The following is a 21,454-nucleotide window of genomic DNA, read 5'->3' as shown; positions in this document are numbered from 1 at the left end:
TCTTTTGTCTCTTCTAGAGCCTTCTGTGGGTGGTTGGGGGATGGGTAGCAAACAGTCCAAGGAGAACATTTTCTTTCTTGTCTAGCTTTTACCTGTCTTTCCACCTCCTCCCATTTCCATTTCATTAGGGAGTTTCACCTTAGCTCATTCTCCTAGTGTTCTGACACCGCATGGCACACATTTGGTTCTAGAATCACCGAGAGGTAGGCAGGACTTGTAAGACTGTGACCATGTTACTGATGAGAAAGCCAACTGTCATAAAGTAAAGCTATTTGCTCAGGGTTGTACAAGGCTGTAAGGAAGAGCCAATGCCGTGGGTCTATAACAAGAGCTCATTGCTCTTGTCCTAGAATCTATTCACTCAGTGTTTACTGGGTCAATGAGGGTCAGGTTGCACTGATGCAGGGGGCAGAGGGGACAAAGATTAATAAATATAGATCTTCTTTTTTTTAAAAAAATTTTTCTTTGGCTGCACTGTGGAGCATGTGGGATCTTTGTTCCCCGACCAGGGATTGAATCTGTGCCCCCTGCATTGGGAGCGTGGAGTCTTAACCACTGGACCACCAGGGAAGTCCCTCCCTGTGGATCTTCTAGCATGTTCAGAAGAGGTTTCCATCAACACAGCTGGTTGGAGCATTTGACCTCATTAGGTAGTTTCTGCCTGAGAGAATTAAGGTCTCCATCAACAGGTTTGAAGGCAGTATGGTGCAGATACAACTGTGCCGATTTTAAAATATGATAAGTTGATTCTAACATTCTTCCGGAAGAGAAAAAGTGTGAGAATGTCGAAGAACATTTTGAACAAGAGAAAGATAGGAGACTTGTCCTACCAGATACAAAAACATATTAGAAATCAACAATAGTTGGAAAGTTCTGATGTTAGCCAAGGCAAGACAAACGGCTCTCCAAGCGGCTATGGATCCACACGAAGAAGTATTTGAAGGAGAAAGGATGGCCTTTTTATAATTCTGGAGTGGGGACATCTTTTTAGCAAGGCAAAATTTCCAGGCCATAATGGAAGAGACTGGAGGACTTGACAGCATAAAAATTTGAAATAGTTGTAGAGAGAAAGATAACAAACTCAAGAAAAGAAATAAAAAAAAAACTTCTCATATAGATACCTGATAAAACTATTTGTTGGTCTCTATCCAAAGACTTTGCAAACTCTTGGACTCAAGATTCCAATTCTAAAATCCACATCGTAGAAGTACCCACAGAGGCACATATAGTTACATGTTCCAGGATGTTCATTTCAGCATTGTTTGTCATAGGAAAAAAATGAGAACCTTACATGTCTACAAAAAGAACATTAGTCAAATAAATTGTAACACATCCAAACTACAGAATACTCTTCATAAAGTAAAAGGAATGAGGGTCTGGTATAGAAAAATTCCTAGGTTAAGTCAGAACAAGGAACAAGAACAAGGCTGTTGCTCTGCATTTTAAAAAATCTATTTGAATATAGGTATATATGTAAATAAAAACCGGTCCTGAAGGATCTCCAATGAACTGTGAATAAGAGTTACCCCTGGGAAGGGGAGTGGAATGGGTGGAAATAGGATTTTCAAGTTTTATTCTTCATGCCTCCTCTTTGTTCGGATGTTTAATTTGAACATGTAATCACTGTGTAATTTTAAAAATGTAAACAACAAGGAAGCAAGGCTCCTCATCCCCAGGGACGGAGAATAAGGACTTTGCACATCCATCTAAGCTGGGGAGTCAGATGAGCCAGGAGGCCACCCAGCCACTAAGGGACAGAAAACAGATGTGGAGGAACCGTGGGCCACGTGCACTCACCAATCCCCTGGTGCTCAGCTCCAAGCAGAGACTGTGGGTCGATTGCACAGGGCAAATGAGGGTTTTCTCTTCACTTGAACAAAAGAAATCAAGAATGTGGAAGAGGCAGATGTGACAGCCATAAAATGATGTATCACCCACAGATCTGAGGCCGTGGAAATGGCAACTCGGGCCTGTTCTAACTCAACTCAGCTCAGCGGCAGCAGTGTTAGGATGCTCAGATAGAGAGACATCTCTGCTATCCCGGTAGGGGATTCAGGCCTGCCTGCATGCAGGCAGCCTGTTGCGAGGCCTGGCCTCCAGACCTCTACTAGTTCTGAGCTTGTGAGCTGAGAAAGGGCTAAGCTGAAAATACAAGTCTTGCTTACCTGCAAGGAGCTGGGAAACCCGACAACACACCACACTTTCCCTGCCTCTTTCACTTTCAGTGGCATCAGATCCTAAAGAAACACGCTGGGAATTTGAACAGAGGTCTCCCTCTTCAGCTCCAGCCCCCAGGGTGGGTGGGGCACTCAGTTTCTCAGCTTTCTATCAGCCCCCGTGTGGGAGATGGAGGGGTGGGCTTGGAATTAACTGCCAGGAGATCTGAATTGTCAACAGAACATGTAGGAAGCTGGTTCTAAGCCGTGCATGTGAATTAAAGGGACAGAAATACTCCTTCAGTCTTCAGTATTTGGGGTAGCTTCCATAAAGCAGTTGCAGGAAAAATCATGGACCTGGATGTCATGTAAGTCCTAAGCCCTCCTGGAGTGATTTCTTACTGAATCATATAAGAGGTAAGAGATCTGCACTCCTGTATCGAGTTCTTTTTGCCAATTTGTCTCATTTACATTATTAATAATAATAATAACACATATTTTGTACTTACTACACATCAGGTGTGATTTAAAGTATTTGCATGTCTCGTCTCACCTAATTCTCACAATGGCTCTGTGGGCTGGGGCACGATTACTCTCATTTCACAGATGTAGAAACTGAGGCACAGTCAGTTGAAGCCACTCTCCAGGTTCACACGGATGGCAGGTGGTGATGCTGGTTCTTGTCTAGATGACCTGACTCCAGGGCTTCCTCTGCACTGTGCATGGAACCCTCAGCAGCCTCCTCAGATGTCACGGGGTCTGTGGACTAAATGAGGGTGAGAGGACAAAGGGGCCCATGGTGACGAGCAGCATGGAGGGCGCCTCCAAGGAAGTTCTTGGAAGCCATTAAGCAGGGGAGAGATGGCGTGGGGCTCAGGGGGACAGTCGCTCTGAGGATAAGTACCAACAATCGGGGGAATGGAACCCTATATTTGAAGTTTTCTGGCTTGTGCATTTTCATCAAAATAGGATATTGGTTGGTGTGAGGCCGAACAAAGGGGCCTCCACATCCCCTGTGGGAAAGGTGTGTATGGGTAGTTCTTTCTCAGTGACAGAGGTCTGGAGCCAAGGAGAATTTTCCAACTTGGCCTGGGAAACACTATGACAGCAGGAGGATTTAAGATAATTCAAATATAGTCCTTCAGCCCAACTCTCTATTTCATAGAAAGAACTTGTTCAGTGAGGAGTAGGGTCTGGTCCAAGGACTCATGGCTATTGAGTAAATGAGCTAGGACCAGACCCTGTTCTGTTTTCGAATTTGCCTTGGGCTGCCTCCTGTTCTGTTCTGGCACGTGGGCCACGTGCACTCACAAACCGTGCACATCACAAAGGGGATGAGGAACCCAGCAGGAACCACCTCTGTGCTGAGGCCTGCCAGCCCATGCACGTCACAGACTTCCAAATGTTCATCATGGACAACACAGGTAAGAGAGTATTTGCTGTAATGACTGGAAGAAAGCCAGTTCATTAGTAGTTACGTTCATTATCAGAGATTTGTACTTGATTCAACGGTTTCTAGTATATTCAGAGAGTTGTGCGCCCATCACCACAATCCGGTTTTAGAACACCTCCTGGAAAGGTCCCCGGGGCTGACAGTCTTCATCAGTCAATCCCATTCTCACCCCCAGCCGCAGGCAACCACTAACTTATCTTCTTTTTACATTGCTCTGGACATTGAATATACATGGAATCACATAATTCCGTGGTTGTTTTCATCTGGTTTCTTCACTTACCAAAATGTTTTCTTTTTTGAGATTTATCCACTTCTTTTTATTGCTTTTATTTATTGTATTCCATTGTATGAATATACTGCTTTCTGTTTACTCATTCATCAGCTGGCAGACATTTGACTATTATGAATAATCCTGCTATGAATAGGGCTTCCCTGGTGACGCAATGGCTAAGAATCTGCCTGCCAATGCAGGGGACACAGGTTCGAGCCCTGGTCGGGGAAGATCCCACATGCCACGGAGCAACTAAGACCATGCGCCACAACTGCTGAGCCTGTGCTCTAGAGCCTGCGAGCCAACTACTGAGCCCACGTGTTAAAACTACTGAAGCCCGCGCGCCTAGAGCCTGTGCTCCGCAACAAGGGAAGCCACTGCAACAAGAAGCCCATGCACCACAACAAAGAGTAGCCCCCACTTGCTGCAACTGGAGAAAGCTCGCACACAGCAACGAAGACCCAATGCAGCCAAAAATAAATAAATAAAATAAATTAAAAAAAAATCTTATGAATACTTGTGTACAATTTTTTGCACAAACATGTTTCTCTCTTGGAAGTGGATTTGCTGGCCCACATGACAAATTTATATTAAGAAACTGCCAAACTTTTCCAAAGTAGTTGTACCATTTTACCTTTCCACCAACAATGTAGTTTCCAATTTTCTCCGCATCTTGCCAATATTTGGTGTTATCTGTCTTTTTGATTTTAGTCATTCTAGTGAGTGTGTAATAGTATCTCTTTGTAGTTTTAATTTGCATTTCTCTGATGACTAATGAGGTCGAATACGTTTTCATGAGTTTAGATATTTGAATGTCTCTCTTGATGCAATGTCAAGTCTTTCACCATTTTAAAATTATGCTTTTGGATTTCTTATTTTGGGGCTGTGTTCTTTATATTTATGGATACACATGTTTTATTACATATGATTGGCAAATATTTTCTCACAGTCTGTGACCTGTCTTCATTTCTTTCAAGCTGTCTTTTGAAGAACAAATTAAACAATGAATTAATGAAGCTTAATTTACTAATTTTTCCTTTTATGGCTTACGCTTTTGGTATTGTATCTATGTTTGCCTAACCAAAGATTTAAAATATTTCCTCCTGTGCTTTCTCTTAGAAGTTTCGTAGTTTTAAGATTTATATTTAGGCCTGTGGTCCACGTGTCCTAACCTGACTCAAAGCCCCACTTTTCCTGAGCTAGAGCCTTCTGTGGACAATAGAAAGGGAGCCGTTGTGGGTGGCTTCCTTCTCCCCTGGGGGCAACTGCTGAGTGGAAACCGGCTCAAAAGGTTTCCATGCTGCTCACCCAGCCACTGCCTTTCTAAACAGAGGTCCGTTGATAGAGCACTTCAGAACCCTCTCTCTCTCACTGTTTCTAAAACAGCAATTTGTAAACTGCTTGAGGTTTGAGATGACTGTTGTTTCTCAACATTTTGCTTGTTTCATACAAATTTATTGCTTCTAGTAGATATTTTCTGTGGTGTGTATTACCAGATTGTGGTCACTCTATAGCTTTAATATAAAGACTCTATTTTTGGTTCGTGTTGATGTGTTTCAAGGATTGAAGTTAAATAACGTGTGAGCATTAAATAATGTTAATAAAGTTAAATAATGTCCACCATCTTTTCCAGGAACGTCCCATCATTTTTTTTTTTTGAGTCCAATCATTTTTTAAATGTAGCAATAAACTAGATTATTGCAATTTTGACTTATAGAGTATTATAAAAGTAGCTGAAAAGTTACAATCCTAATCTGTTTATAAAAATAATAGGTCTGGTATTTTTGTAGTCATAAGTGGCCAAGGGTTAAATCAATAGGAACCAAGGAAATTTCAGATACTGTACATTGAAGAAAGGCACTAAGAAATTAAATTAATATTTTCCAAAAACCCCCATGACACAAACACACACACACACACACACACACACACACACACACACACACACAGAGAATACTACCCTAGGCCTGCAGAATTTAAAATCAAGAGACTATTCTGTTGAATAGATTACATATGCAAAAGACTGATTATCAGGAATGTAGGTTTATTTCATTAAAAAACAAAACAAAACGAAACAGATTCATCCCCCAAAGAGTACTGTATCCTTTAAAGCAGCAGCAATCACAAGGCACATATGTACAAAATACCTCGGGCAAAATAGAAACTAAAAATTAAAAAAATATGTTATTTAAAAAGATGTTGAAGACCATTTGTTAATATGAACATATATTATAAAATGACATTTTTAATATAATTTTATTCCTTTCTCTTTAATAAGAGATGGAGTAATAGCGTAATATTTATGTAGTACCTTATGGCACATATCACAAACATTTATACCACCCAACTTGGTTTGCTAAAGAAAAAACAAATAGCTGAAACACAGCTTAAAAATTTTATTTTTAGTGCTTTCACATCTTTTTTAGATATCTGGAATTCATAAACTGAAAAGAAATAAAGGTCTCATTTTCTTTAGCTTAGAAAAAAAGCTTGTAGTTATACGTCCCTATACAAAAAACAACACATTCTAGATATTCTAAAATATCAAGGACATGATTTCTATTTTGGGATCATCACAATAATCCTCTTCTGAAAACAGATTAGAAGTCAACACATAACGAATGTACAGGTCAATTATACTAAAATAAAATAGCATTTGATTTAAATTATTGCTCACTTAGGAAGTATAATGACTATTCTCTGGTTAGGGATGCTAAGATTCACTGTTAGAAATGGTGCAACATCAGTATTTAGTGTATATAAAAATTCTAGGATTCAAATATATTACAATGAAAAATTTATAATGATCACACATAAAGTATTCTTTATATATTAGCCACCATTGAGCTTCACATGATGAAGACTGAAAAAGATGTGGTTGAATTAGATCTTCAATACATTTTGTATCATATATGCTGAAGTGCCTCTAAGCTTTAATGTTGCAGAAAATTTTCTATGAGATATTAAGGAGTGCTCACAATCTTTATCATTAGAAGGGAAAGAAGATACACTGAAGCTCCATTTTTAAACAATGACAACAAAAAAAAGAATATAAAATACTAGTATTAATAAAACGTTTAAATAGTACTAAACAGCACAATTTAAATATCAATTATATGCTGTCATTAGTTTTTCTCTTAAGAAAATCAGTTCTTGGGCTTTTGGATTTGTTTTCTTTTAAGTACCCAGCATCCTTTTCATGGTCATACACTGAGTCGATATCCACACCATCTAGTGACACCCTATGTGGTTCCCGCAGGCCCCCTCTGGCTCACTCTGCAGTGACTCAGGTCTGTCTGCATGTTGCGTGGTGAGAGGCCACCAGGCCCCAGACTAAAGCAGCACGGTCTGGGCCACCTTGCTGATTGTGGTCGCAGCTTTCTCTAGTTCCTCTTCTGTTTGTTCCACTGTGACCACAACCCTAATGCTGAGAAATAATAAGGGACACAAAAGACAGTCAAATGAGAGTCTATACCAAGGGTCAGCCTGCCACCTGTTTTTGTGAATAAAGCTCTTCTACTGGAACATGGCCTACTGTCCATAGCCACTTTCTCACTGCCCCGGCAGGGTTGCGTAGTTGTGGCAGGGACCTTGTGTCCTGCAAGCTGAAAGTATTTTACTTTCTGCTATTTACAGGAGTTTGCCGTTCCCTGCCTGGACTAGTAGCGATCTAGTCAAGGTAATCTTGCAGTAGGGCTCTGCCCAGGGCCGGCAGGAAACTCTGTCCTTTAAATCTACCGCTGCAAGCAGTATCACGCCCAAAGCAGGAAGTCAACGTTTCTCATATTAATGAGTGTGTGGTTGTTCATAAGTGTAATTCAATTAAGTCATATAGAGGTTCTACAATACTTTGATGCGAGGCAGAAATGTTCAAGTTTTCAGGAAACTGAAGACAAGAAATATCAGCCTGACAGGGCACTTCTACCCCTGTCCCTCTCACTCCCCTCTGCAAACATCTGCATCCGCCACTGGACACATACACACTGAGTTGGGCTGGGCCCAGAGTCCTGAGGGCACAAAATGACGGTGGCCCCTGTCCTCATGAAACACAGGATCACAACTTTGGATGGTGTAACTAGAACGGAGAGAGCAGGATCTTTAGGGTGCTTTCGAGCTGCTGCCAGAACAGTCTTCCAGAACCCAGCCCAGTGCTCCACGCCTGCACAGCGCTGACTTTGTGTGCTCTCGTGGGTCTCTCCCAGACTCTTCCAGGCTCCCTCTCCATGGTGCCTCTCAAACCTGTGCTCTGGGCTCCCCAGGTGCACCTGTAGGTCTCTACGCCACTGCAGACCCTGCTGGAAGGCCTGATGCCCACCCCAGCTTGTTTGATATGCTTGATTTTGCAGGCTTGGCTTAAGTGTCTCCTGTTCTAGGAAGCCTCAGCCCGTCCCAGGCCAGAACTAACCATGCCCTCCTCCTCTGTGACCTCCCTGACCTGTGTCATGACCCTGAAACCCTCAAGCTCTGGGTGTCTACCTTCTTGGACTACACTGTTTAAGTGCTTAGGGGACAGAATCAGGTGTTGAATGAACGCCAATTTTAAATCATGAGTCAAGGTGCCTTCCCACTGAGGGCTGCTTGAACCTCTGTAGAGGTTTTCCCCACTGTCACTTTGCTTTTCCTTGGGTGTTTAATACATATTTGTCAGATGAAGTACCACATAGTGCTTGGGCAAGAGGTGGGATGAGCAGCAACCCCCAGACTGTGCCCCCCCCCACACACACCGTAAGGACTATCCTGGTGGCGGAAACAGCTGGCCCAGCACATGCTACCGCAGCACAGTGGTAGGTCGTCGCCAATGCGAACCTGGGCTGTCCCAGTTCGTTCTTGGGATTGCAGATGTGTCATTAAGTTAATTACAGAGTCCTGAGGGCATTTCCAATTAAAATGGGAAAACATCTAGCTTAAGAACAGAAACAGGTGATGTTCTATCTTTTAACAATACACATTCTTCCTTATCTTGTGACAGTCTTTCAAAAAATTTCAAAACATAATACATTTCATACAGAGTTTAAAGTAGAAAACAATGACTCAGGTCATAATTTTAAGTCTACCAACCTTGGAGGAGGGAGATACTTCTCTTCTTTCTCCAGGTAGCGCGCCTGAGTTAACGCGATGCCTCTGTCCATGCACTGTATGAGGAAAAGGAATACATTTGCAACCTGGACTGCAGACACTGATCATTAAAACAGGAAGGTGCAGTGAAATGCTACTCTCAATAGTAGTTTTAATTCATTTTTCCAATTATAACTGCTAGAAGACAAAACAAAATACCACAGAATCATCTTGAGAGCACTGTTCTACAGAACTTCCTGCAATAATGGAGGTGTTCGCCCTGTGCTGTCCAGGACGGCAGTCAGGGGCCCACGTGGCTCTCGGGCACTTTGAGATATGGCTAGTGCAACTGTAACACTGAACTTTGAATCTGACTTAATTTAAACAGCCATAGGTAACTAGTGTTTACCACTTTAGGCAAAGCAGAGTTAGGACAGGGGGAAACAGGACCAACAAAGCCCCGGAGGCTAACCAAGAGCTGCACTTAGTAACGCCAGCAGAATCATTTCAGAGAGGAACTGCTCACACGTCAAGTATCAACAACACCTCTGATTCCCATGTGCTACACTCGGACACAGTGCTACCAAGCACAGAAGAGTCTGGTGTCACATTTTGCACAGCTTTCCAATACATCAGCTACCTGCCAACATTTTTTAAAAAATTAAATAATCGCTATCAAAATAAAGCATAAAGTCAGACGAGGGTAATGGTTTATAAGGGTTTCTCCTTGGGGTGATGAAACGTTTTGAAATCAGTGATGGCTGCACAACCCTGTGAGGATACTAAAAACCACTCAACTGTATACTTTAAAGAGTGAATTTTATGGAACGTGAATTGTATTTTTAAACAAATGAACAAAGAAACTAACAGTCAGCTAGAGCAAGGGGTGTTGTAAAGGAAAGAACAATCACTGCCAGCGTGTGGCAGTGCAGGTATTTGCCTGAAGAGGGGCCATTCTGTAAGCTGTGAGGCAAGGTTTTCCTCTGCTAGGAAAAGATGGAAAACAATGGCAGGCAATGTCTTTTGCTGATTCTACATTCTGGAAGTCTACTTGGAAAAGTTAACTCCTTCTGCAAACATCTGGACTGGCTCTGTTTCTAGTCCTGTCTAGTTAAGAAACAGTATAAACCATAGCTCAGTTTGTAAAAACTGTTTTATCAGGAAGTCAACAAAAATTTGGCAGAACTGCTCAGTTCCGCAAAGCTTAAACAAGAACTACGGTGTCATGATCCTTTTTTCTCTTTCAAATATTGAAAAGAAAAAGCAAAGAGGAACAGGACAAAAGACTTATTAAGATGGAAGCTGCAATGATGCAAAGAAACTCTAAGAGTTTTCCTCTTCCTTCCTACAAATGCAGTTTCCAGATAGTATTCTGTTCCCTTCCCCAGAGCCTGTTCTCTCCTTATTCAATTCTCAAGGTGATTTCCTGAAGACAGCCAATATCCAGCGGGAGCCCACAGATGTAATTTTGGGATCTGTGAATTGTCCAGACTCACTTTTTCTTTTTGTTATGAGGATAACCTATGTAAGAGAAGTATCGAGTCACTTCATTCACATGCCCTTTCTGAATCTCCCTCTGGAACAGAGTCGCAGTAAGACCTTAGCTGTCGCTACCTAGTGAGAAAAGAACCGAGGTGGATCTGACTGGAACTGACACCCTGGCACCTAGAGAAGGCCCACGTCCTGTGACACAAAGTCACCCTGAGGGGGGTTGGAGGGGAGGCTCTGGGATAATAACGGCGTCACCACAGACTCCAACATAGGACATGCAGCTTCACAAGGCTGCTCTGGCGGCAGTCAGCGTCAGTCACACCACCCGGCAACTCAGTTACAAAAACAAACTCAGCTGTCACATGAAGGTAATGTCATAATTTGACTCTTACTAGGCTTGTCTGTTCTGCTCATATTTGTTATAAATTTGTTTTGGTATTACATTTGTATGGGAGCTCTAATTAAAAGGATGCTGTACTTCCTTTTATAGCTTATACATTTAAGTAATATGACAATAAAAACACCGAGGCAGTAAAAAAGGTCTGTGGGATGCTTTTCCCCTTTAAAGAGTTTTTTTTCATGTTTGCAGAGCTGCACCTGAGGAGACATCCGTGACATTTCCTCACCCAGCGAGGCGAGAGCCACTCCAGCCTGTTCATTCATAATCTGACACGTTTCCTTAATTAGGAATCTCATATTCTGGGTTTGGTTTTATTTTGTTTTTTTAGGACAACTGACTCTGGAAGGCCACAAGTTGCAAGAAGCTCTCCACGAATCAATGCTGCACAAATTGCAAGAAGCTCTCCACGAATCAATGCCTGCAGGTACTGTGGTTCACACATCGTAGGGTACAGGTCAGCTGAAGCCAGAGGCTGGCTTAGCACCACAGTCTCCATACTGAGCAGCCACGTGACTGCCTGCTGTGCCACAGCCGGGCAGGGGCACATGGCAGACTTGACCGTCACTACTACCCTGATGCCTGGCAGCACGGACTCAGGGAAGGAGCCTCTGAAAGGAACCGTCAGGACAAGCAGGACAAGGAAATTCTCAAATACATACTCCACGTATTTCAGATTCAAGTACAAGGCAGCACCCCCCTTGGTGCTCAGTGCTGCAGGGCCACTTGACCATTCTTTAGAAGGAGGAAAGTGAGGAGAGAGGACTTGGGTGAAAGCAGCTCTACTGAACAGTAAAAGGCCAAGGGATCTTCCCTAGTGATGCGTTTCTTAGTTAATAACTAAGGTACACTTAGTAGTAAGACTTTCAGAAGTCAGACATTTAAATCAGGCTCCCAAGTTAGGCATGGTAAAGGAGTGGCTCTTCTTCCTTCCTTTTTGGTTACAAGATTATTTCGACCTGTTTCTGAGCTATGCTGGGTGTTCAGCCCCAGTCAGCTGTCCGGTGTTGTGCGCCATCACCATACACAATGCCATCCCCACCTACATGTGCAAAAGCCTGGCTTTGTAAATAGTAAGCAACTGGGTTTTCTGGAAGACTAATTATTCAGAGTGGAAGCAAAGTGTATTTTAATACAATGTGGCAAAGAACACAACTTCAATGTGAACTGAAAATTGACCCAATGGAATAACCTGCAGCCTGTCAGCAGAGACTGCTACAGACTCCACTGGGCAGGGACAGATGTCGGGAAGGCTGGGCATCGGAACAATTCCATGTCACCAGAGGGGTAACCACAATTTCTGTTGTACCCAATCTCTTAGGGCAAAGAGAGCATTCTTAAAAATGACCTTAAAAATTGCTTGGGTTCAGGGTAGAGGAGTACGAAGAGATTCACCCGAATAACTGGATACTCACTTGAGTTACTATTTCCTGAAGTAGTTTAACATCTCTTTCTCGACACCCAGTGCTCTCTTCCAGCTGGAGGTGAAATGCTGGAGAAATGGACTCACCCACCACTTTTAATCCAGAAATGCTGAGGAAGGGTAACACACACACAAGCATAAATCCTCTTCCGAGCTCAGATTTCTCACATATAAATAATTTTACAAAGTCTGCATTAATGAAGGTGACAGAAACTTGGGACTTCCATGGGAAACATCATGTGGTGGGATTCCAGATCTGACAAAGGGAGGTAAAAATGCACGCTCTGGGCAGTGCTTCCTAGTCTAGGACACCCTGCAGCATGGCTGGGAAGAGGATTCCCAGTCCCGCGGGACCCTCCGGCTCACATTTCACAGAGAACACGTGCGTCATCCCCAGCCTCCCACCAGACGGTCTACGCGCCTCACCCACCTTGGCTGGGGCCAACCCCTCCTCGAGGGGCCCCTTGCAGGCCCACTCAGCCCTGGGCCTCTGCCCTGTCGCTTCCTCTCACCTGCTCTCTCCTGTTCTTGCACGGTTAGCGCCAGACACGCCCGGTCCCAGGTCCAGGGGGGGCCTCCCTCATCACCCACTTTAGGGAAGTGTCTGCACCATCATTTTCTATTACCTCTGTTTCCTCCATGGATAACATATTACAATTGATAATGTTGCTTCCTTATTTTCTAAATCTTTAGTTTGTATCTTGTCTTTTATAAACAACAGGGATAATTTCTGACACTAAAATTTTATACTTTGATCACCAACAGTATATTTAGGTTGTAAAGCTGTCTTCTTGTGTACATGTTTAATTTTAAATTTTTCTTGAATTACAATTATTTTCTTCTCTCTTAGGATTAACAGCACAGAAATCTGCTGTTTCTCAGGAAGGAAGGGAGATTTCTTTAGGGGTGAAAGCCTGTATTTTCAAATGATTATTGCAGTGTTATGAGAACAGTAGGCCATATAATTTAGCCATGTATGGTTTGATTTCTGACCTATCTCCTAGGACAAAAAGAGTGATACATGTCTATTTGAAATTGGGCTAAACATTTTAAATGGCTTTCATTTAGTCTGCTTTACCTGGAAAGATTTGCTTTTCCCTTAGAATGAAATGAGCACAAAAAGCACTTGCTGGCATATTCGATTCTTCAAACATGTTTAGGACTCAACAAGCTTTTACTGAATGACTACCTGTGCCGAGTATCACATGAAGTGAGGAAGCTAAGCTCACCTGCCTTTCAAACCACCCTTGAACATCATTAATTTGTGTCTACTTTCTTTAAATGTAATGCATCACACTAGGATCTCTCAGTAAATCAGGCTGCAGATTTGAATCATGGAATCTTAGACTCTAGGGCTTCTGGAATATGGGGAAACCTTATAGATCAGTTGTTTTACTACTGTAGAAACTAAGAAATATGCTTTCAAAACCCATTTCTTAGGTGAATTTTGAATGTGTTAAACTTGTACACAAAGAAGTATTAATTGTTTTAGGTCATGTACTCTCAGGGAGAACTTAAAAAATTACTTTTCAAATTGCATTTCATATGAATTAAATGGCCTGGATTTTCCTTGATACAAACAAGGCACCTATAAGCCCAATCGAGCTTATTATTTGCTCAAATGGGCTCATCTCACATGTTAGGTGGAGCAAGTTGGTGTGAGAAGGAATGAAACAAAATGCCCTCTTTCTGGCTGCCTGGATGCTGCATTAAAGTTTAACTAAAACCAAATGGACAGAGAATTATAACTTGAGTTCAGAAAGTTAGAAGTTGTGTTTCAGAGCCTGTTATACTTAAAAAAAAAGCATTTCTGGAGAGCACATTATTTACCATATTATTTTACCCATTTTACCAAATGGAAATACTAAACACTGGTCTAGGTCCTAGGGATAGAACAATCAACAGTTCAGACGTGGTCTCCATCATGTGCTTAGTGTGGGGAAAGCGCTGGACATGAATAATTATCTGTTAGAATTTAGGAGCTCTTCAAGATTCCAGCAAGGACCCAAAGCAGCATAGGCCGCTGACTTCCTCTCCCAAATGCAACCTCAGAGATGAGAGAAGCAAATCACTGATTAGAGGAGACTAAAAAAAATTACTTAGAACTGAACACTGAAAATACTTACTGCCTTTGAAATGTTTATCCTTAAGATATTTATTGGAAAATAATAACACCAATAACCTAAATGTAAAAAGCTAAAAAAGAGTAAAAAAACACAATTCAATGAAACAAGAAAGTAGAGAAATAAGGAAAAAAAAATCAATCAGAGAAAACAAAATATGAGTAAAAAACAAAATCAAACTTAAAAAACGTGCTGGGCAAAATCCTGGACAGATTATCATAAGAATGAAAACGACAGAAACAGAAAATAAAAAGGGGAAATAACAGACACAAGAGAGATAATCACAGACTATGCCCAGCCCAAAGGCCCCAAGTCTAGAGAGTCTTACAGAGGAGTCCTGCTCAACTTTGAAGAAACAAATAATCAAGCCTGGTCTTATACAATGGCTCCACAACGCAGGGAAGTGGAAAAACTGCTCAATACTTTATTGAGGCTACCACACATTGATTCCTAGGTTATTGTAACAAAAGATTATAGGCCCATTTAAATTATAAATATGGATATAAAAATTCAAAATTCTAACAGGGCAGAAAAATATACTGTAATCAAGGAGGGATTTACTCAGGAATGCAAGGATGTTTTAACATCAGAAAATACAGTCATCCCGCAGTAGTCACAGGAACATTCTGGGTAAAGTGCCGTAGAGGTGGGTTTCAGTAGTTTCAAGTGTACATGAGAGGTGAGGATGTGGAGAGGGCATAAACAACTCTGGAAAAAGACTGGCTATAAAGAGAAGCAGAGCAATGGGCTAGTTGCTAGAGGGGAGTATGGGGCCACAGGAAAGAAGAATTTAAGACAAGATAGGGCAGGGTGTACTTGAATGCTAATCAAATGACTCAGGAAAGGGGAGAGACTGAAGAGAAAGGAGAGGAGACAACCAAAGGCACTTGGTCCTTAAGAAAGAAGAGCTGTGATAGATGGAGGAACGTTTCTTTGGCTATAACACGAGGGAAGACTGGTTCGGATACCCGCAGGTGTGCAGGTCTGTGAGGGAAAATGAGGGAGTTCCCAAGCGACAGCATGAGGCAAGGCTGTCAGCTAAAACTGGGTGGAGTGAGACAGAGGGTTAGGGATTTTGGAGAGAAGAAAAAGTGTGAAAGAACTGGGAAAAGTAGAGGATTGGATTTAAAAAATAAACAAATTAACACTCATAGAATAAAGGGCATCTGAGGTAGGTGTTCATGAATTGACAGTGACTCCAATGTGCTAGGCTGAACTGGTTTATTAATATTTCATAAGCCAATGTAACTGGAAACAATAATATCTCTCTACCATAAATCATACAAGGACTTTTGTTAGGATCAGAAAGTCAGACCCAACTTCAATTATTTCTCCCCCTACTTTATCGGGAACATCTGTGACCCGCTTATTTATTAACTGTCCTTTTTAGAAAAGTTTCTAGTTTCCATATCTGGCAATAGGGATAGGACTTCCATGACTGAGAAGGCAGGTTTCAACTTGGAAAGGCAAAAAGAAACCACAGGCAAGGTGAGATCATTTTCTGTAAGATAAGAAATCTGCCTGAAGATGTCACTAGCCTCAATTTTTTTCTCAATTCTAGAGGAATCTTAAAGAACTACTCTTGTGTTGTTAAAACAAAAGTAAACAGAACACTCATAAGGTTCACTTCTATTTCACTTGTTTCTTTTTCTTGAAGTAACTTAAAATAAATCAGTAATTTTCTAAAAAGCAGCATGGACAGTATGAACCCACTGTCATCCTTTTATCCTTACAAGATGTGTGGAGATTCGCCAGTGTTCATGCTGGTTATTTCTGGTGGCAGCACGTTGTGTTATTTTTTTTCATCTTTGTTACCTTCTGTACTGCTGTAGTATTTTACCAACGAGCTTGTATCATTTTTAGAAAAACAAAGTTATGATATTTTAAAACAATGACAAAATGAATGCTCTGGTTTCACACACAGAGACAAATTTGAATGAACTGTGTTTTTGGTTTCTTAGCTGCAATTTAGACAAACTGACTCAAGCCTATTAAATGCACTGAAAACCAAAGAGGTGACATTCAAAATTTTTCACAAGTTGTTTAAATGTTGTGCAGATAAACTTTTGAGTTGGTTGAAAATATGTAAAACTCACCCTTGTAAAGCTTTATGAATTCGTTTGCACTTTTCCTTCAACACTGCAAAAATATCTGAAGGAAACAAATACATTAGTACATTTGGAAGACTGCATATACTAATCTAAAAATGTTTTTAAAGATCCAGTTCATCAATTTAAAATGCAGCAAATCCTTCTGCCCACTAATAACACACAAATAGACTGCCAGTAACTCCTCTGAAGGTCCCCAACTTTCATCTGTGGCATATACTAGCTGGCACCTGCTCACCCAACTTTCAGCAAAATCTGGGATGAGGTTTTCCACAACAAAACAATGGCTCTTGTTCTTATTAAGATACTATAAATTATCTGGCCAAGAACAAAAGGGTACAAATATATTAAATATTTCTGGACCCTAAACAATTTGGGAAAAAATAGACATTGCAGTAATGTTTATGATCTCTTCTTGATATTTTCACTTTCTTTTAAGGAAAATCCACAAACTGAAATATCTGAGGAGACAGGAGTGGCAGGTATCTGACAAGCAAGCATGTGAATGTGCACACAGAAACACTCACTTTTACTGATTCTCTGAATTAAAACCAATGCTGAATCTTTAGAAATTTATAAAATTTAAAATTACAAATACCAGGCCTGCTTTTCCATTTTCCTTTTAGCCTTTGGTGAGGAGGCGCTATCACAGCCCCAAACCACATTTTAAATTGAGTCGACTGCCCATTAAGCAAGCTTTAATAGTTGGTAAACCTGTATGGCCTCAGCACCAACTCATGAATCAAAGGCTGATGAGGAAAACTAGACAACAGTTATAAAATTATAAGTACCAAGAATTAGCATACTTCAGCTAATTTCTCAAAAAACCCCGATAAACTAAAGGATGACTGGCCCAGAGCTAGTCCCTCCTTTTCCTGGCATCTCTGCCCACCAAGGGAGCGAACTTTTCTTTGGCTCTGCCTTCACCTCCAGAAACACGAGAGAAGCTCTAACCCGAAACCCTGAGGCAGGGACAAAACTTCTTCACCATCATTTTTCCCATAAATTGCCAGATAACGTAATTCAGAGCCAGAGCTTTGTCTGGGAAATCATTTCCTCCAGCTAATTTCTCCAAAAAGGCAAACCAGCAGCATGGCTAACATGACTTGAAATATCTTTGACTTCCTGTGTTTAAAGGTTATACCTGGATTTTCTTCCATGATGTTGAGGGCCTCAATTGCAGCAGCAGCTAAGAGGGGAGGTAATGAAGCTGAAAAGCAGTATCCCTGGCCGGAAAGTCGCTGAGAAGAAACACACAAGTTATAAAACATAAACACTTTTTTTTGTCTTTGTTTTCCTTTGGCTAAAAAAACTAAAGGCACCAAATCTCTGCATTCCCTATCAAATAGCACGTACAAATGGTGAGGTGGTAAGACCCAGGCATGTACAGAAGTTATGTAACAAAACCAAAACTTTTTTAGAAAGGGAGATAATTTCTAAATGTAAATATTTTGAATGATTCTTTAACAAATCTACTTCTAAATAAAAATTGTGTGACAAACTAAGTTAGAATGAAATTTTGTAATAGCAGTTACATTTTTAGTTGACCAATGGAGCAACAGGTTTCAGTTTTTACTTCTGTTTTTAAAAAGAACCCACCTGATGGTCAATTACAAAAGACCTGCCACAGCAGAAACCCCCAATAGAAGCAAGTGAATTCTCCATGTTGGCACTGATAAGATCAATATCATCAATCTGTCAGAAAAGAGGGACAGCGGGAGTTATTTCTCAATTTAAAGAAAAGTTGGGGGGAAAGGCCAATGTCAATCCTAGAGACAAAATTTCAGCACTAATCATGTCAACATCTGGATTCAAACTACCTCCTTGAAAATAAAGGGTAAGTCATACAAAATCAATCGTTAAAAGGACCAATGTTTCATAGCCCACCTCTGAAGATGTCTCACTTTATACTTTTTTGCCATTCCATCATTCATTGACAATTTATTCACCGTGGAAGAGCTAGATAAAAGATGAAATCTAAAGTTGTTTGATACTAAACATATTCAGAGGTACAAGATAAGATCATTTCCTTGCTAAAACAGTGGTCTCAGCTGTCCTTCTCCATAGAAGGTACTTGAGAGAAATAAACAGAAATCTATCAGGGTTTTGAACACTTTGGAGCAAGTACTACATTCCATTTACCTTTTCTACCTTTTCAAAAATGAAATCAATTTATCCAAACATGATGGCAATGGGCCATCATGGGCTCTGACCAAAATGGACCAACTGGGCAGTGGATGAACCTAATGTGCCCACTGGGCTCCTGAGTACCCACTACATTCTCAACAGCTCAGCACTCCTTTGGTCCTCACCTTCTGCTCCAGCCCCCAGCACCAAGTTCCATCCTGCATACAGCAGCCATTCTGTAATTACTCACTGATGGCCATAATAATGACTGGTCAGATCACATCTGGTGTTTTCCCAAGTGTTCCACAGATCCAACAAGGAAACCTGTGCACTATTCTTTTTTTTAACCTTTCATTATGAAAAATTTCAAACATATACAAAAGTATAAAGAATCCCCATCACCAGATTCAATAATTATCAACTTATGGACAATCCTGTTCCACGTATAAGCCCCCTACTGCCCTCTTCATTTCTTTGGAGCAAATCTCAGACTTTTTATGTTTTCATCTATAAATATTTCAGTGTGCATTTCTAAAAGATATGCACTCTTCCAAAAACATTACCACACTTAAAAAATGAAAAATTTCTTAATATCAAATACTGAGTGTTCAAGCGTCTGTCTCACAAAGCTTGTTTTTCACAGTATTTGTTTGAATTAGGGTCCAAATAAGGTTCATACATTCTGCACTCTTACTCAAGCCATTATAAATACTACCTCTGAGACAACTGCTGGAAGCAGTGAGGAAACTAGAACAGTGAAATTAGATAGTGCTTTTTCCTTCTTTAAAATGTTCATGCCTTAAAAATTGCTCTGGTGTAAATTTTACTTGAATTACATTTCCATTTATCTTAAATTCTTCAGTGCATTTCATTGCCAAATGTCAGTTTGTCTTTGAAGAGTATGCTTCAGTCAACTTGGTGTGATATTCATTCTGCTCTGCATTTTTCTCTAGGTCTGTATGGGTAGAGGGATGCAAATAATCTAAGGTGAGTTTATGTTTTATAGTTCAACATTTTAACACAAGTTGCAAAACTTTTATGCACAAGATTTGGAGAAAAGCTTCCTTCACATCAACCACACAGAGGTGGGTAAGGACAGGTTCTGCAGATGGGCCCACACTGTTCCTCTCCGAGGCTCTAGGAGCAAAACCCACTAAGAGTGGGGCTAGTTGAGGCTCATTTCCTTTCAGCAAAAGAAACAATGAAAAACTCACTCCAGTTGTCTGGGACCTTGAACAGCTTTGTGAATCCATGCTGGTGGTATTTCTATTTTATATATATATATATATATATATATATATATATATATATATATCACCCCCATACACACAAATAAAAATACAGAATTTTAAATATTAGAAAGAACATCTTTTCACTGCTTTGATACTTTCTAAAGGACAACTTAGAGAATTCTTACTGATTTTAAAGAAAAAATGGAAGGCAAATTTAACTGTTTCTAGAGAAGAAACACTGAAAGCTGGGATCAAATGTTACCATGTAAACAGAACACAAATTCTATGATTAGCCACTGAGTTCCAAGGGAAGATAGGGACCCTGGTCTGGCTGACCCAATCCTCTGTGGGCTCAGTGAAGTGACAGACACCAAAGCTGCACCCTGCACATTGATGAGGAACACTGTCTTGTGCCCATGAAACCTGCCCAGCAGGATGGAACTGCATGGTTACTGTAAGAGGGAATGTTCCAAAAAAGGAGAGCTTACATCGATTCCAAAATGTTCAGTGACTCCTCGGCCATGCTCCCCCAGGACTCCAAACGAAAGGCTTTCCTCCAGAAAGATCCTTGCTTTATATTTGTATTTTAACTTAACCTAAGTGGTAAATAAACACAACTTTAAAATACTGAAAATTCATAAAATTCATATTTGTGAATCTGCCTACATGCTAAAATTTATTTGTAACCTCCAAATCGATACTTAGGGCATATTTGCAGGGTGGTGAAAAACTTTGAGTCACCTGAAATGCACCTTCCCAGCTGAGTTAACAGGCTACTGCTTCAGCTTATATTGCAAACAAGTGTCCTTTTCACATTCTGTTTACTGCCACATTTTTCGCATTTTGTGCTTTTCTTTGTGATTTTGTTGTTTAAAATGGCCCCCAAGCACAGTGCTGAAGTTTGGCCTAGAGTCCCTAAGTGCAAGAAGGCTGTGATGTGCCTTATGGAAAAAATGTGTGTGTTACATAAGCTTCATTCAGGCCTGAGTTATAATACTGCTGGCTGTGAGTTCAATATGAATAAATCAACGATACATATTAAATAAGGTGTCTTTAAACAGAAACACATATAAAACAACGTTATGTATTGAGTGACTGATGAAAATGTTGTGACTAGAGGTTTGCAGAAAACTAACTCTGTATTTGCGCTAGGAGCAAAAGTTCAGTATTTGCAGCAGTTTTACAGAACATAAATACACACACACACACACACACACACACACACACACACACACACACACTTTATAGAACATAACTACCATGAATAATGAAAAATAACTGTATTTTAGATGCTCTAAAATGGTTCAATTTAACTCAGTAATACAGACAGCACAATGCCAATTTTTAAAGAAGGAACTGTTAAGACATTATGAGTACAGACATGTAATCTATCTGTTAAATACTGGTCTGATTATACATAAAAACTCCTAGAGAAATGTTGTAAATATTCTTCCCTCAGAGGCACTGTTCCAATTTAGATTCATTTTTTTAATCCAGAAAAAGTTTTCATTAATATGTTTTTTAATCTTATTTTTCCCCCTTTGCTTTCCGGCTTATAAGAAAGTCCTTTCCCATCTAAGGTTTAGATGCATATTTATCTATATGTTCTTCTAATTAT

The 21,454-nt window shown here is 40.6% G+C and overlaps 1 protein-coding gene across 1 annotated transcript in view; it reads right to left on the bottom strand.

The window, feature by feature from the left end:
- Window positions 1–5,914: 5,914 nt before the first annotated feature.
- The window catches only part of SPTLC1 (serine palmitoyltransferase long chain base subunit 1), a 74,938-nt gene continuing 59,398 nt past the window's right edge, over window positions 5,915–21,454 (bottom strand). Inside the window, exons 9-15 of the mRNA XM_079927908.1 lie at window positions 20,325–20,432; window positions 18,077–18,172; window positions 17,622–17,718; window positions 16,466–16,520; window positions 12,239–12,356; window positions 8,939–9,012; window positions 5,915–7,307 (exon numbers count right to left, since the gene is read on the bottom strand). Coding sequence (XP_079784034.1) covers window positions 7,214–7,307; window positions 8,939–9,012; window positions 12,239–12,356; window positions 16,466–16,520; window positions 17,622–17,718; window positions 18,077–18,172; window positions 20,325–20,432 — 642 coding nt within the window. The 3' untranslated portion in view covers window positions 5,915–7,213. The remainder of the gene's footprint in view (window positions 7,308–8,938; window positions 9,013–12,238; window positions 12,357–16,465; window positions 16,521–17,621; window positions 17,719–18,076; window positions 18,173–20,324; window positions 20,433–21,454) is intronic.

The sequence above is a fragment of the Stenella coeruleoalba genome, assembly GCF_951394435.1.
Source record: "Stenella coeruleoalba genome assembly, chromosome: 7".
Taxonomy (NCBI): Eukaryota; Metazoa; Chordata; class Mammalia; order Artiodactyla; family Delphinidae; genus Stenella; species Stenella coeruleoalba.
This window is presented reverse-complemented; position numbering and strand designations above follow the sequence as displayed.